At 39.1% G+C, this 16,507-nt stretch overlaps 1 protein-coding gene across 1 annotated transcript; it reads left to right on the forward strand.

Moving 5' to 3' along the window:
• Positions 1-14,377: 14,377 nt before the first annotated feature.
• Positions 14,378-15,815, forward strand: LOC137298568 (carbohydrate sulfotransferase 11-like). The gene is made up of 2 exons (XM_067830867.1): positions 14,378-14,491; positions 14,709-15,815. Exons 1-2 carry the CDS (start codon positions 14,378-14,380, stop codon positions 15,813-15,815), a joined length of 1,221 nt encoding a protein of 406 aa, XP_067686968.1.
• Positions 15,816-16,507: the final 692 nt, after the last annotated feature.

The raw sequence follows: 16,507 nt of genomic DNA on the forward strand, positions 1-16,507 counted from the left end.
TTGTATTACGTTTGTATTTTGAACGTTCTATGAGCCTGTGGCCCGAAATTTGGAAAATATAATTTCATCTTGGTTAAGGTGACCTGCCTTCTTACAGAACAGTGACATCGGTGGAGGTCAGGGGATGGCGATAGTCTAGATACACTAGCATGAGGACGATGTGGTGAATCGCTGTAATATTTACTGTAACCTTACAGGTTGAAAATGCAGTGACTTGAGGTACTTCTTGTTCGGGTAGTGGGTAAGAAATGAATCCGTCAAAGTAAACTTAGTCTCAGTATTATTCCTTACACTCCTCTACTAAAATCAAAGAAACCCTAATCACATGCCCCCGTGTCATTGTGAGGATTAAAGATGTTTTTAAAAATAAAATAAAAATTGAGATGACCCCCAAGACGCTTGTCTTGTTGATGTACCCATGTGCTCCTGTGAACACTGATATTATATAGTGCTTGTTTCATCTGTTGTAGCAGTACAGAGCACTGTGTTCATGAATATTGCAGTTTTTCTGTGTATGTTATGTATATAAAGCTGCTGTGTGCCTGAAAGGGTCGGTGTATTAGTCCTCTAATGGCGACCCCGACAATCCAGCTGATGTGCTCAAGGACCAGATGTCATAACATTATTTCACAGCCTCCAGTAGCATTTGCGACATTCGTTTGCACAAATCTAGTTTGCATATATTTATCACATTGATGTTGCTGGGAGACGGGTTGTACCACAAGTCGTCCATCCTGGTCAACCCAGCTGGTACATGCTGGCACTTCGTAACAGGCACGGCCATTAAGGACTTCAGTAACATATGGACACGGACAGTGATTATTAGTTGTGACAATCGGGAACCAAATACACTATCGATTATCGAAGTGTTTTCCCAATGTTTTGTCTAATTAATGGGCTTTATGTAACTAATACCGTCATACAAAGAAATGTACGCATGCAGGAAAGACACTGGAATAGAATTAAAGAATAAAAGTGTATAAAATTTTGCTGTCTTTTCTGTCATCTTTTCCTTGCTTGATTATTTCATATTTAAATATTATATGCCATCATTCATGAGTATCCCATGTTTGATTATAATCTACTATATTACTCTTCATATTGCCTCTAAAAGCTTCTGCCTGCATACACAAACAAACCATGATATGAATCTCAGACAGTCTGATACATTTACACTATAGACAGTCTGTTATTTTGGAAGTGATGGTGCCAATAATCAGTATTATGATCAATCTAGTATGCAGTTATACTGACGGCCGGCGACGGTAGCAGTCATGTACCATTACACACCGATACATCAAAACATGATGACGCTAACGGTGAAATGTATTCATATTCATTGTACAGGTGTTTAAACTCGTTATGTGATTCGTAATTACTATCTGTCAGGCCAGCGTTATGAAATATGTACCGTTACTTGATGTACAATACAATGTTTTGTTTGCCCTCTCTACAACAAGCAGATTAGCAATATATTTTCGTGTCTAAATTTATAGTGCAGTAATTTACATTCCTCATCCCTCCTACATATTTTTCTATTTATTTATACAGCAAATATTTATCAGTATATCTTAATACGTTCACAATAGATGTAGAACTTATTCATAGAGAGGTAGGAGTAATATTTCTGTCTATGCTGTTGAGCACATGATTGTTCGTGAATATTCATCAAACTGAATGGTTAGTTTACAAACACTTCCTTCTAGTGCATATGTACCTTATACTACAACAACAAAATCAGCGTTTCGATCGATTTTGGTTTATTATTTTCGATCATCGGAACTTCACTAATGATTATGGAGCATGATTTGTGTAATGTGTATACTTAATAAACGACCCATTCGGCAAATTACGAAAGGCAATTGACTTTCCCCAAAAATCGCGACCAGGCTTCCGTAATTAATGGATTGGGCACGCCCCGTTGCTTAACATCACTGTATCACGGGCTTATCCAGAGGTATCCACCACCCACCCCACCCCACCTCCCAACCCCCATTTCCTGAAATTTTGTTATATCACCAAATGAAAGCCCTACATAAATGAAAAGTGCATACCTCCTCATATGTCAATAGTGTACACCCTTCCATTCGCAAAAGGCCCTATCCGCCCTTGTGCATGTGCAGCGGTTTCCTTTATGAACACGAATCTTTCACTGAACAAGGTCCGATCTCATGTTTACATCCTGGCGACGTGCAAGTCTGTCTTCAGAGGCAAGATAACTCTCGTTTTAATAAAAGTAGAAGAACATAATACAGAATGCTGACAGGTAAATTCTGAATGTGTTGGTATTCTGTTACTCAGCAAATATCACAGTGTCAATACATTAAATGTAGATGTCACACATTTCACTTCCTAAACGAATGCTTTGAATATTCTGATCATTCGGAAATAAATAAAACATTCAACCTCCTGGCGATCCTAAACGGAGAGCTACTGTGAACTCATGTGAACCTCTCTACTAAATCAGAAATCTGGACGAACCCGTGAACATCTGCCTCCTGTGAGGAGAGCTGTAGCTATATTTATGTAGCAAAGTGTTCTGGTGAATGTTGTATCTATGAGGCAAACTGTTGTTGTGAATGTTGTGTCTATGTGGTGAACTGTTGTGGTGACAGCTGTATTTATGTGGCAAAATGTTGTGGTGAGTGCAGTAATTATGAGGCAAACTGTTGTGGTGAGAGCTGTAATGACGAGGCAAACTGTCGTAGTAGGAGCGATATCTATGTGGCAAGCTGTTGTGGTGAGAGCAGTACCTATGTTTATGTGGCAAAATGTTCTGGTGAATGCTGTATCTATGTTGCAAACTGTTGTGAATGTTGTGTTTATGTGGTGAACTGGTTTGGTGAGATCTGTATCTATGTGGCAAAATGTTCTGTTGAATGTTGTATCTATGTGGCAAACTGTTGTGGCGAGAGCTGTTTTTTGTTTTGTTTTTATTTTTGTTTTGTTTTGGGGGTTTTTGGTTTTGTTTTGTGGCAACGTTTTGTAATGAGAGTTGGGATGAGAGCTATACCTATGAGGCAAACTGTAGTGATGAGTGCTGTGAAATGGATTCTATAAGACAATATGTAAGTATCGTAATGCTCCCCAGCACAACGATATGTAAATATATTGCTTTTTTAGGTAGCTTTACAGGAGCACGTTGGATCATTTGAGATAAATCTGATGGTTTTATGTGAACGTAAATCTACAAAACCATAAGCGATGAATGTATATTCCTTGCCAAAGTTAGTATTAAAATCAGGTTTACATGTTTTCTCTATGCGACATGCAATGGAGGTGGTGACTATCTGTAGTGTACATCCAACAAGGCCTGCTGTGCAACAGGTACAATCTCCCGAGGTCATTTTGATACTCAGGAAGGACTAAATTACTGTAGTCTCATCTTGGCCAAGTTCAGTTGTTTATTCAATGTATTTCTGTTGGAAGTGTTTGGTTCCATTTCTAATTTTGGTAAACAAACTTTGTAGATTAAAAGGTAACTACAACAAATGTGAGGAATACGATGCTTACAATCCGTCAACGAACAAAAGATATAATCTCTGACAGGAAAAGATGTTTATTTCACACTCTATAATCGACTTCTAATCGACTGACTATATATAACGCCATGCGCGAGGTGACGACGTTGATACCATATCCGTTATACGTACTTGTTTAGTTGTCATTGCAACCACCGTAAGAGCCGTTGATGTGTCCGTGCGTCCGTGCGTGCATTACGTATCTGTAATGTTCGTTGTTTTAGCATGACTGGCCGACTCTTGCTAAAAGTTGGCGGACTGTTTCCTGTATAATCAGTATATGCCCGTGTGTGCACTCATGCATACGAGAAATCATAGAATTGTGATGTAAGCATGTTATGTTTTTTAAAGATTCAATCAGGCAATAAATCTAATTTAATCTGTCTGTCTACCGTCGTCCAAGACCATCAAGTGACAACGGAATGTGAATGCAAATTGTCATTACCTCATAAGTAAAACCCTGTCCTGCGTCAGATACAGACAGCACGTACAACTCCTTATTATCAGGTAGATGGATGTTCTCAAATATACACAAACCTTGCACCCACGCCAGGTACTTGTGACAATAAGGAGATTTATGAACTATGTCGTAATGTGAAATCAAGATTACCACAGACTTGGATATGAGGTAACTACTGCTCACAAGCTGCCATCATGCATTTGCTTTGCCCATAATTATTATTGAGAGAATGCCCTTTACATTATGTACACTTGTAAACCAATCTTTTGTAACAAACACCCTGCATTAGGAAAGTACGAGCAACTTTCCTTAATTTTAGTCCATTTTTTTGTAATCCACATAATCGTGCGAGCGGACTTGTGTGATAGCCCTTTACTACACCTTCACTCGTAACAACAGTTAAGAAACACAAAGTATCCTTTCAGAGAATTCAAATAAACGAAGATGAGATAATAAACTTAGAAAAACTGTTCCAAGTGACACTTGATAGAACCTTCGTTTCACTCTCAAGGAGGAATCATAATACAACGCCCAGAAACAGAACGCTGCTGACTGGCTAACCAGATGTGGGTTGTGTGATGTAAGATACGCTATCGATTGATTTTAGGTGACAGAATTCGCTGAGCCTCCGTTAGACACACCTTCTGGTAAATTCTGACGAAGACATCTGTTATTCCTATGTCACAAGCATCCATTGATTAATTACTTCTAAAACAAAGGTTCCACGCTGTCTTTTATTGCTAACTAGATGAAACAGCTCTAGTAAAGTTTACGGACCTACCTAAAGGTAAGTAAATATTGTATTTAATGTTATATGTCGCAAAGGTTTAACAACGATATCACAAAACACTAAATTTGATAGTCATGTGCAAACTTAAACCTGATGAGTTCATTTGTACTCTAAGGTCAATGTAACTTTTTGTGTGCTGAATGGGCACTTTAAACATGTTAGAAGCTGATGGGAAGCAACTGATACAAAATTCATTGAGTGAAATGAAACACTGTCAAGAACAGCGAAAAACAAAAATGCTGATACATACCAGCACCGGATTTGATTCAAACACCTAGGCATAACAGCTTAGGGACATAGGTTTCCCATGTAGCTTGTGGCAACGTTTCCTTCCTTTAAAAGAAGCTGCAGACTGTATTGACTGTATTGTGGTGTGACTTCAGATTCCAGGCCATTGGTAGAGTACACAACAAACCCCACTATTATTCTCTATTTATCCTCCAAGTTGGGAGAGGACAAAAAAGGGTAAAAATTGCAAACATTAAAAATCTATAACACTGTCAGATCGTAATATAGTGTCACTATGAACTTAGTGACTTCTTTGCACAACAGATGAATGTACCTTACAGCCACACTGGTGAATGTTCTCTGATCTTCCGCGTTCAGTCCATACTGTGTTCTGCATGACAGAAGGCACAACAAATCTCCGTGTATCTGTGAGAACCACTGGAGATCTGGATCAACTGTTATCCTATCAGTCCAGGAGGAGGGGTGGGACTTCCAAACAGCAGCCTTCACACTTCGATTCCACGATACCTTATGTGGAAAGACGCCAGTTGACAAGTAAACTTCTAGCACATTTATCAAATTATTCTTCTGGAGGAGTCTCATCAGATTAGGAATGAAACCTCTCTGTTGTGCACACGCGCCGTGAACGAAACAGAGAAGCCTTGTCAGGTAACACGTCAGAGAGTATAATGCCGACATGTTTTACTTGATTAACTGCTGGTAGTGGACGCCCATATAAGGACAGTTCATCAGCACCAACTTTAGATTTATTGCTAGCCCGAAATGTAACACGCGCAGTCTTACTGGGCGAGAATGTGAAGCGCCACACTCTACTGTAGTTTTCTGCAGTTTTCAGAAGGGAGCAGAGAAGAGGTACAAGGGGTACGAGAACTCTACGCCATCGGCTTGTGTCGGACACCCTGTATTCAAATCCATGATCGGGGCACCCTTTTCCGATTCAGTGATATCGTCCAAGAGCTGATTGATATACAGCAAAAATAGCCTAGCAGACAATACTCCGCCCTCACGTACACCTTGTTGAAGAGTGAACCATCTCGACTGCATGTTACCTATCAATACACAGCTCTCCATATCATGGTACAGCTTGTCCATAACCGTCCACAGTTTTCCTTTAACTCCACCATCATAGAACTTCTTCCACAACCCATCATGCCATACACTGTCGAATGCTGTACAACTGTCACGAAATAGCACATGAACGTCGCTGCCCCGCTCAAGGTAGTCTTGAACTGTCTCCTGCAAGTTGAATGAAGCGTGCGCTGAACAGAGACTTTCCTGGTAGGCCATCTGCTGTTTGTTAGGGGAACTGTTATCCTGTCACAGACCTTTTAGGTGTGGAAGTAAAGCCATTTCAAAGATTGTCTCTAATACGGGGCTTAATGAAATACCGCGATAACAGTTTGGGTCTTTCTTTGATTTGCCGCCTCCTTTATGTAGTGGCAGGATAACGCTACGCGTCCAGGCCCGTGGAATGGGACCAGATTGAATAACACAGTTTTATAGACAGCTCAGGTGACGCATTAATGTTCTCCCTCCAAACTTCAGATGTTCATATACCAGTCCATCTATTCCACCTGATTTTCCATTTTTTAGCTTCTTGCACATTGTCTCAACTTCGTGAAGTGTAATATGACAGGGGTCTTCTTACCTCAGTAACCTGATCTTCGATGATGCTTTTAAAAGTCTCATCAAAATGAGGCTTATCCAATGACTGGAACACAGTTTCGAAGTGAGAAGCCCATTTTTCAAGCACATCATCAGGGTTGTTATATGTGACCCCTTCGACTTGAATCGGCGTGATCACCTTGTCACTGGACCCTTTCAACCTTTGGTTCACAAGGTGCCAGAAAGCTGTTTGATTCAGTTCAGAAGATTTCTCAAGGTCACTCATCCATTGGGATATCACACTATTTGCAGCATGTCTCATGTTTTTCCTGAATTTGTCTTTGTTCATCTTGTACTCCTTGAATGATCTGTGTTGCATGCCTCTGGGGCGTCCTTCTTGCTTCCACCTTCATGTCCCTGTGGGAGACCTTTACGCAGTCAGTCCAGTAGGGCTTTAGATGTTTTTGGAACCGTTTCAGAAGAAGGGTACCGGTAGCAGCGTTTTTCAAAGAGCCGACAATTGTCTCATAGTACATGTTTAGTCCGTCTTCACCACAGTTAACATCTACAACTGGCAACAACCACGGGATATGTGACGCAGCAAAAGTATAATCACGGATGACATCATGGTCACGAGCTTTGTTCCATGCAACTCTCTGGTTCACTTCGTTATCAATATGGTGTGTCAAGGCAGTATCGAATGCAAATTCACATGCAATAGGGTGATGATCCGAAACATTGAATCCGTGATCATCAAGTACTCTGGCATGAGTTACGTTCATTTGGTCATTCTGTGATACTAACACGTGAGTGTTTTAGGTCCCCCATCATATGAACAAAAGGTCAACTTTGGTCCTTGGTACTCCCTCTGTGTGGCTATGGATACCATATTGAAGGATGACAAGAAGTGTCAGCATTTAAAACTACCAGTGCCCACTTGCCGCAAGCTGCAGGCATGTTTGTCTTCCACGTGCACTAGGGTGTTGTGTTTGATCGTTTGAATCAAATATGGAGCTGGTGGGTTTCAGCACCCGTGTTTTTTGCATGTTTGAGTGGCATTGTAGAAGGTGAGGTGTACAAATAGGACAAATTGTTATGGATAAGAACTTCTTTATTGCGTGAGTGCGTCATTTCGATACAGCATCTTGTGCCGTTGTCAAGCAGGAGTCCTACAGAAGCAGAAACGTTGCACTCACGCAATAAAAAGTTGTTGTCCATAACAATTTGTCCTGTTTGCATGTTTTTGCTGTTAGTGACAGTGTTTCATTTCACTCGCAATCAACCAACACTGCATGTTCTATAAAGTGTATAAAGTGCCCATTAAGCACAAGTTGCATTGACATTTAAGTATAAGAGACATTTGAGTTTATATGTGACTATGAAATTGTAGGGTGTTCCCACACTTTTTTGTTTGTAGTATATTAGGATATGTTCAGTGTCCAAATGAGTGCTAACTCTGGTTTGAAGTTGCCAAATAGGGCAACGATTTGGGGTATAAGTGGTATATATAAGGTCATTTCTTCAAAAGTAAATTATCTTTAATAACTGATTTATATTATGTCTTTTGCGAAAGGAAATGTGAAATACGGATGACTTCAATTTATTCGATGTTGGGTACTTGTGTTGAAATACACTTCTGTATACACTTCTGTATATCTATAACAGTACCAAACACAATATGTATGGAACCATGGGAATCATCAAGACATATCTCCTAATCCATATGTGGTATTGGCAAGTGGAAACTATATGATTTATGTGCTGAGGGCCAGTCCTATGTCACAAAATGAACATGTACAATGAACAGCTGCAGTTAAGTTGTGTTTTCATGTTATAGCCATTATTCATACTCGGTTTAACAGGGTGAATGCGTCGATATGTATTGAATAATTCTGAGTAAAACTATAAACTGTATCCCTTAAAAGATTAAAATGAACTATCAGGTAATAACAAACTTGGTGAATAAATATGTTTGATGTGAGATATATTATCACTTGTCATGATGATCTATTATTTCATTTGTACTTTTTCTGCGTATATATACGTGAACTAAATCTCTTCTAATAATCTGCCTGTGGAAAGAATTTTGATGCAATGATTATGAAAGTATTATTCTATCAGAAGAAAATATTCCAATATCGAGTCATTTTAGTTGCATCTCATACCATGTGTATTGTTAAACTCTAGCAATAATAACCATTAGGTCTGCATTTTGGAACAAATGATTACAATAGACAGACAGAAAGATTTATTCAGTAATGTGGGCCTAACGGCCTGTAATATAACTGACAGATGCAATATTTTACGATGCCACGTGTTACTTTCAAGAGCAGTGCTTAAACGGGCGTTTCAAAAATAGAGTAACTGATTTAGTAACGTGTGGATCTTTAGACTGCAGTACATTTATCATGCTTTGTTCACATTGAGACATGGCATACAGCTGCAGCAAATACTTTTTGCAATATCCATTATGTTTTGTACACTGCATAAAAACATGGTATTCATCTTTAATCGCTCCAAGATTACAATTGTACAGATACACCTGGTTATACAATTGTCTTTAATTCTCCTGAAAGAAACAATTTTACATTTATGTAGGGATGTTCTAAATTTACAAACTACTCTCAGGAGAGACTTATCATTTAGCTGCAAAATATAACATTCAGGCTCCAGAACTGCTTTCAGCCTAGAGCAGTGTGTTAAATAATGCGAGCTACAAATAGAACCATGCCAAGTTTGTTTGTGCATATCAGTTAATTTTTCTCTAAACTGTCGTATAAACAGTTTGTGTTATCCACAAAAATGAAAAACCTGTTCCAAACAATACAGTTCTAATGTTGGACACCCAATTACATTTTCCATTTTCATCTAATTTTTTAGCAGTGCATAATATTGATATGGATACTGATTTACTTTCATTTGCAGCAACTTAATCCAATACTTAATACATCGTACTTGAGTTAGTATGAGCATATCACATCTACCGGTCTCACCAAGTATAGCCTTGTTAGATGCAAACTTTCCCACCCTTAAGTATCGTTTAAAATATGTAGTTTGCACTTGCTCTATTACAAGATGATAATTACTGCCCCAAATGTCACTTGTGTATAATAAAACAGGAGCAATTTTCTTATCAAATATTTCACAGGCTGTAGTGAATGAAATACACCTGTTGTTACAAAATAGATGAAATACAGAAACCGTTGCTTTAGATGCCTGTGCAGCAAGAGTATTAAAAGCGTTTGACCAAGGGAGCCGTGAGGAGAATATCAACGCAAAGTACTCGTAACACTTGTAATATGTAACACCTTTTAGCTGCTTATCTTCAAAGTACCATTTCACGTTTCTCCGTAATGTACCACCGTTTCTAAATAATATTACATTTGTTTTTTTTTCAGTATTCACTTCAAGACAAAAATCATCTAATACATTCAATTGTCTTTGCAAAACTGCCACTGTAAATGAAAACACTGTAACATCATCTGCAAACAATAGCATCATTATGTCTTCAATAGCTTCAATATATGAATATTCCATCATTGCATTTAATATAAGTATCAATTACAAGTTCATTTATAAAAATATGAATAGCACAGGGCTTAATACACAACCTTGGCGAACACCACATGAAGTTTTAAACTGTTGCGTGATACACTCTGTGTATGTTCACTTATGTATTCTCGAAACAAACTAATTAATTAAATTGTGTGTGATGAGTTCATGACGTATGGTTTACTAGCTATTCAGGAAGGACTTTCTTGTGCATTTATGCTGTCACGACATTTGCTAACGTTTAATGGCTCGTTATGCATGTTAGCAAGCAAGATAAAAGGCATCGCCTTCATTAAGAATCTTCATTCAACACGACGGGTGGAGTAACGACGTGGTTGTAGATATTTTATGGTAATGGATGTACTAAAACACTGTGTACTTACAGTGTTATGTCATTCATAAGCGTTATTTGTAAAGCATTCTTGCCAAATAAATGATACCTTCGGAGATAAATGTAAACATTATTAATTGACAAGACGCTGTCTGAGAAAGGTGTTGTGCAATGTTACGACATACTCACCTTTCAGTCTCTAAATTCAACATGATTATCAACATACATGCGGTATATAAACACAAGACCATTGCTTAATCTTTAAGAGAGTCGTAATAAATAATGGTACGTATGTATACAGGGATATATAGCTGAAACACATGAACAGGAACGTACACGTACGCACGCGCATACACACAACTCAAAGTTTCAGAGGAACGTTTGATATAATAATAAGACAGTTCATATTAGACTGGATATACGTTCCTCTTTGTACGAGACTCTAGCCGTTGAAAATTACTACATTTAAACTTAAACTAACTCCAGAGCCTTTATATGGACGAACGTCTCGGCAACATAGAAGGAAGATGACGTATACCATGCTAAAGCATAATGTTACCACCAGATTTACCCTCTGTGTGTGTGCTTTTCATGTCAACCGACATCGTCCCAAACAGAGAGCAACCTGTCGACTACTGTGGATAGCCGCTATACATTTCATGCCAAATGGTCGTAGTTGCTCGAGTCTGGTGTATAGAGGCCATCAGTTCAGGGTAGGGACGAGAAAAGGAGCGTTGAACAACAACAGCGCTGAAATCATTCTTTATTTGTTCTTATTCTTGGAAAATTACGACTGGCGAGATCCGTAAGAGAAAAAATAAAACTGGTCCGGCCTACATCCAGTATACCTTTACCTCTACTCCAACATAATAAGCTTTTTTTCTAACATATGAATGCAAGAATATTCACTAACTACTATATACCCTTCCCTCTCGGACATTCACTTCCTGGTTCCTAGATTACATTTACAACAACATGACATACTGGGCAATTACACTGTATCACGCTAGCCTACAGTTGTAATTTTAGCATATGGTTCTGTTAGACCTGATGCTCTGTGTCCATTGCATGTTACACGTCTACTCAGGTAATTAATGCCCGGGGGGTTGAATATAAGTGGCATGTTACTGTTGTGATGACAACACTCAACTACTCAGTCCAGCATATTGTCAATTTTGTATTATTTGAATAAGTGATAACTGAACGGAAGACGTATAACAATAGCGGTGTTATCAGTACAGCCTTTAGTGAGGGTGCCTCATACATGTGATGAACCGATTACAGACCGGTCACTGCTTGATGTTTCTCGTGATTATATTCAGGTAAGACATGTTCATTTCATGGATTGTGTGCTCTAAAACTACTTTTATATTTGCTAATATATTGTTATGTGTTATTTAATATATTCAACATTATAAATTATGCATTAGTCATGAAGTACACTACGTGTAGGGATTCTATTACTATAGGCAGATTGGATGATTTATCCATGACAATAATCAAACACATGGTACACTCTTCAAAAGAAACCAGAAAGAAATGAATTGGTGATTTTGAGAGTATTGGACCTATGCAGCTGTAGAAAAAACAATACAAAGATACTATATATATATTTTTCAAAATGTCATCATTGTGTGATCGGAAACGGTTTCAGCGTGCAGTTTTAACTTTTCAAGTTCCCTTGTTTTAGAAGCGTTTGAAAAATAATTGAGACAACGTCACCAAGAAAACACACAAACAAAAATACCCGTGCAAGTAAGAGGAAAAGCATCAGAATAGATCGATACCGCAAACGTTGTGTTTCATTTTGGCATTCGTTTTGGAATGGAAAAAGGAACGGAAGAAAGGCGACCGAGTGCCGCCAATCGAAACATCGCCAAAGGCCGACTTGAAGTCGTAGTCATTTCATGCCCAAAATTTCACCATTCTACAAAGTCCCATCCTGTAGATCGTTTCCCGCGGACCAATTCCGGCAAAGGCCGCCCGAGAAGCGGCCGTCCAAAACGTTAACATCCACGGCCAGGACCGCTACATCCGGTTTGCTCAATCGCGCCATCTTCTTGCCACAGTCGTGGAGACTGCACAGCATATCCTCTGGGATGAAATTCCGATCAAGCTGTCAGGGATCGATTGCATGAGGGGGGATTTGTCGACCCTGTGTTTTGAGAGACTTCCATCGGAGCAATCGCTTGCGAAGATGGTGTAGTCGAGTCCGGAAACTTAGAAACTGGAGGCGAGTCTGGTTCAGTGATGAATCACTCTTCACCGGCGAGATGGAAGACAGCATGTACACCGTGGGAGGAATGGTCATCATGCCCCTGATTGCATTTGACCAATCGACAGATTCGATGTAAGCTGCGTCATGGTGTGGGGTGAGATATCCAACACACAAAGAAGTGACACAAAGTCCTTGCACGTAACATGCTTCCGCTTATGGACACATGGAGTTGTTCGAATATGACAACGCTACTTCTCATACAGCAGGCGTGATAGGCCGCCACCTTACCTTCCCGATCAACAGATCTAAACCCAATGGGATGATCTCTATCGACGTGTACACCAAACTCAAAACACGCCTGAAAAACTTCCACGATTGTTGCCAGTGGAGGCCACTTTCTTGTGTATGTTTTGTTATGCTAAATTCAGTGTTCCCTACATGTACATTTTTTTTCAAACAGACACACTTTGGACATCCAACATCAACAAGGGAATTTAACACGAACTGTAACATGGCAATTGCATTTATTTCACTCAGGGGCAAGACTACGTACCTATGGCAGTGTCTTTATCTGTCGACCTGTGCTGGAATAACCACAGTGAAAATAGTATTCCATTTACTCTTCACTCTCAGTATTTCAGCCATTGCCACTGAGATTTGCTGTCTATCTACCTATCAACAATATCAATCAATCAATAAAATAAGAATGATGTCATATTTTTTCGGTATTCATGTGTCTGAAACCTTAAACAGTTGTCGGTAATTAATGAATTGGATCATTAGGCCAGAATTAATGCTGTCAATGAATGATCAACTTCCAGTCAGAACATACAAAGGAATCACACGATAGTACTTATGGTGGAAACTTACCTTTCAGAGTTTGATTAAACATCACTGGTGAGATCTCATCTACAGCTGGGTCCGGAGTCGTGTATCCGAGGCAGCATGTTCAGTCAAGAATGTAGACGACCTTTCAGAGTGACGTTTCTGTGTGTGGCAGTTTTCCTGTCCTTAAGTTTTATGTCGTCTACCTGGTATACTGGTACGTAAACAAATAAGTGACAACTACATGTGGGAATGACAAGAACCCAATGTGTCTGCATCGTCTTGGATGTCTCCAAGCAATTTCTCATCATGGTTTGGCAAAGAAAGTTGGGAGTGGTTCTGTTGTGGCAAGCGAGAAACACCAGTCATTATGATTTGGATCCACAACATGTTGTGCGTAGAGCAGGTCCAGTTTCCGAATCGTGAAGCAAACATACAGGAATATAATCTTCCATCAATTATTCTTATCTTTTTATGGATGCTGCAATTTGTGATATTTGGTTTAAGATTTTTATAGCTTGCAATGTACATTCTTATGGGATATTCTTCATGTGTCCGTAATGTAAACACCATTTTATGACTTTGGAAATGCAGATAATAAACAGAGCATAGTGTAACACGAGTCGCTCAAAAAGAACTTTGGGACAAACTAAAGTCGACGGGCATAGATAAATCTGGTCTATTTCAGACAGAAAGTTTTTGGGTAACAATCGGGAAATCGACACACCTGATATACAGTCTTGAGATAGGATGTTTGTAAGTACCCATCATTTATATGCATTATTGATCTGCAGATACTAGTAATCAGTGGAAATCTGTGGCACGTATGTCGCACGTGAGAGTGAATATTAAAGAAAACATCACAGCGAAAGACTCATTCTTTGAGGCAGCGATAAGTCAGATCCATCAACAGCTGGGGAATATCACAGATGCACTCACGGTAAGTATATGTCATCTATATGCATGAACAGTTTATCATAATTAGTCTTGCAGTTAAAGATCATTATGTATCGATGGTCGATCAATTTCATCGATTTGTATTAAACGTGGTATTGGTCAAGTTAAAATGACATCATACAATTCATACAATCCAGTTGTGTCACGTTTTACTGTACGTTATTCGCAGTTTGAAACTTTACTTGCCGTTACCCTTCTAGGAATTTGACGAAGCGCCACTGAAACAGCGAAAGGAACATGTGAATCAGATGTGCCCTTGGATGAGAAGATTTGAATTGGCTCGCCCCATGGCACGAGTATCGTATTACGAGAACATTAATGTACTTTTTTGCACTGTACCAAAGGTTGGGACAAAATTCTGGTTCAGAATGCTTCATGTGCTGGAGACAGGTGAAAATACTTCGCCGTTCGAGATTCAAGACGGCCCCAAGTCAAAATATCACATCACATCTGGAAAAGAATCAGTCATTGAGCAGACTTTAAATTCCGCCAGGAAAATTATGTTCACACGAGACCCCTACAAGAGGGTATTCTCATCTTACGTCGATAAACTGGTAAGTCCAAACGGTGGGTATTGGGCTTTTGGCAGAAGAATTATAAGTGCTGTTCGAAAACCCGAGTCAAGTACAATGGTCCAATGTGGTCACGATGTACAGTTTGGAGAGCTCGTGAAATATCTGATACAAACGGACGCCGAAAGTTACGATTTTCATTTTAAGCCTGTATCTTCTCAATGTGACGTATGTGATATTCATTATGACATGATAGGTAAAGTGGAAACATTTAAGCATGACGTCATGTACGTTCTAAACATGACAAATGCATCTGAGAAAGGTGTCATGTTCAAGAATTTTGTAGAAGAAAAGAACGTGGATAACATTATTTTTAAAGTACGAAGAGCATTTAAAATGAAGAAGAAATCTTTGAAATGCATCAGCGACCACATGGTACATCTTCGTCTGTGGCGTGTTCTTCAGATTGGAGGGTTGATTGATAAGTATGACGAATATCCTTTGAACCCCGACGAGAGCCGTGAAGCAAATATGACAGTGATAATGAACTTGATGTTGAGTGCATATGAGCGATCATCGCCTCAAGCCAGATTGAACAAACAGGAAGCTCTGCTCCAAGCCTACAGTCAGGTTCCTTTGGAGGACCTGGAACAACTGAGGCTGAAATATCTCAAGGACTTGTTACTGTTCGACTATGAGAACCGCCCATCTTATCTGTTCGACAGGAAAAGTTCAGCCAAGTCTGAAACCAAAATCACTTTCGACTACTACGATGCCATGCGGTTGAGTTTATAGCTCTCACAGCTATAAATAATTAATTATCTAGATGATTAATTCCTCCTACAGCAACATGAAGGAGCTGGGTACAAAAGCCCAGTTACAATATTGTCATGTGAGAAGCACTTTTAACCCCAACGTCCTCATTAATATCATATTATAACACAAACAGAAACCATATTTAAATATACGACAGAAATATGTTTAATAAGCACCATGCCCCACCCTCGCCGTGATTGAAACAATAAAGATCCCGTTCCCAAGTCATACTACTGATATATATCAGCCTTTTCCCCAAAATGAGAATATAGATTTATAGAGTCAATTTTTACATCTACTAAGCATAAACTTAAGTAACGATACATATTACTATCTTCAGTCATCAGTCATTAAATGATGGTGACCATGTTCGATGAAATTTCTTTATTGTGTTTTGATTTTAAGCATTTTATGTTTTACTTTTGCTGGAAACTGTACAGTCGATACCTGCATGTTTGTCCTACTGTTGAAAGCAGAGTTCAAAATGGAATTCTCCAATGGCAAATATGTCAGTAGAACGATGAACTTTGACAAACGCAGCGTATTACATAGTGGGAAGGCTTGACGTATTTTCTTTGTGGTGTGTCTTAATCAAATTTTCAAAACACTATTTGACACCACACTTAAATAAATGGTGCATTTCTCTGAATAATACGATCGGCCCGGGGGGC

This window comes from Haliotis asinina, chromosome 10 (genome assembly GCF_037392515.1).
Source record: "Haliotis asinina isolate JCU_RB_2024 chromosome 10, JCU_Hal_asi_v2, whole genome shotgun sequence".
NCBI classification, from domain to species: Eukaryota; Metazoa; Mollusca; class Gastropoda; order Lepetellida; family Haliotidae; genus Haliotis; species Haliotis asinina.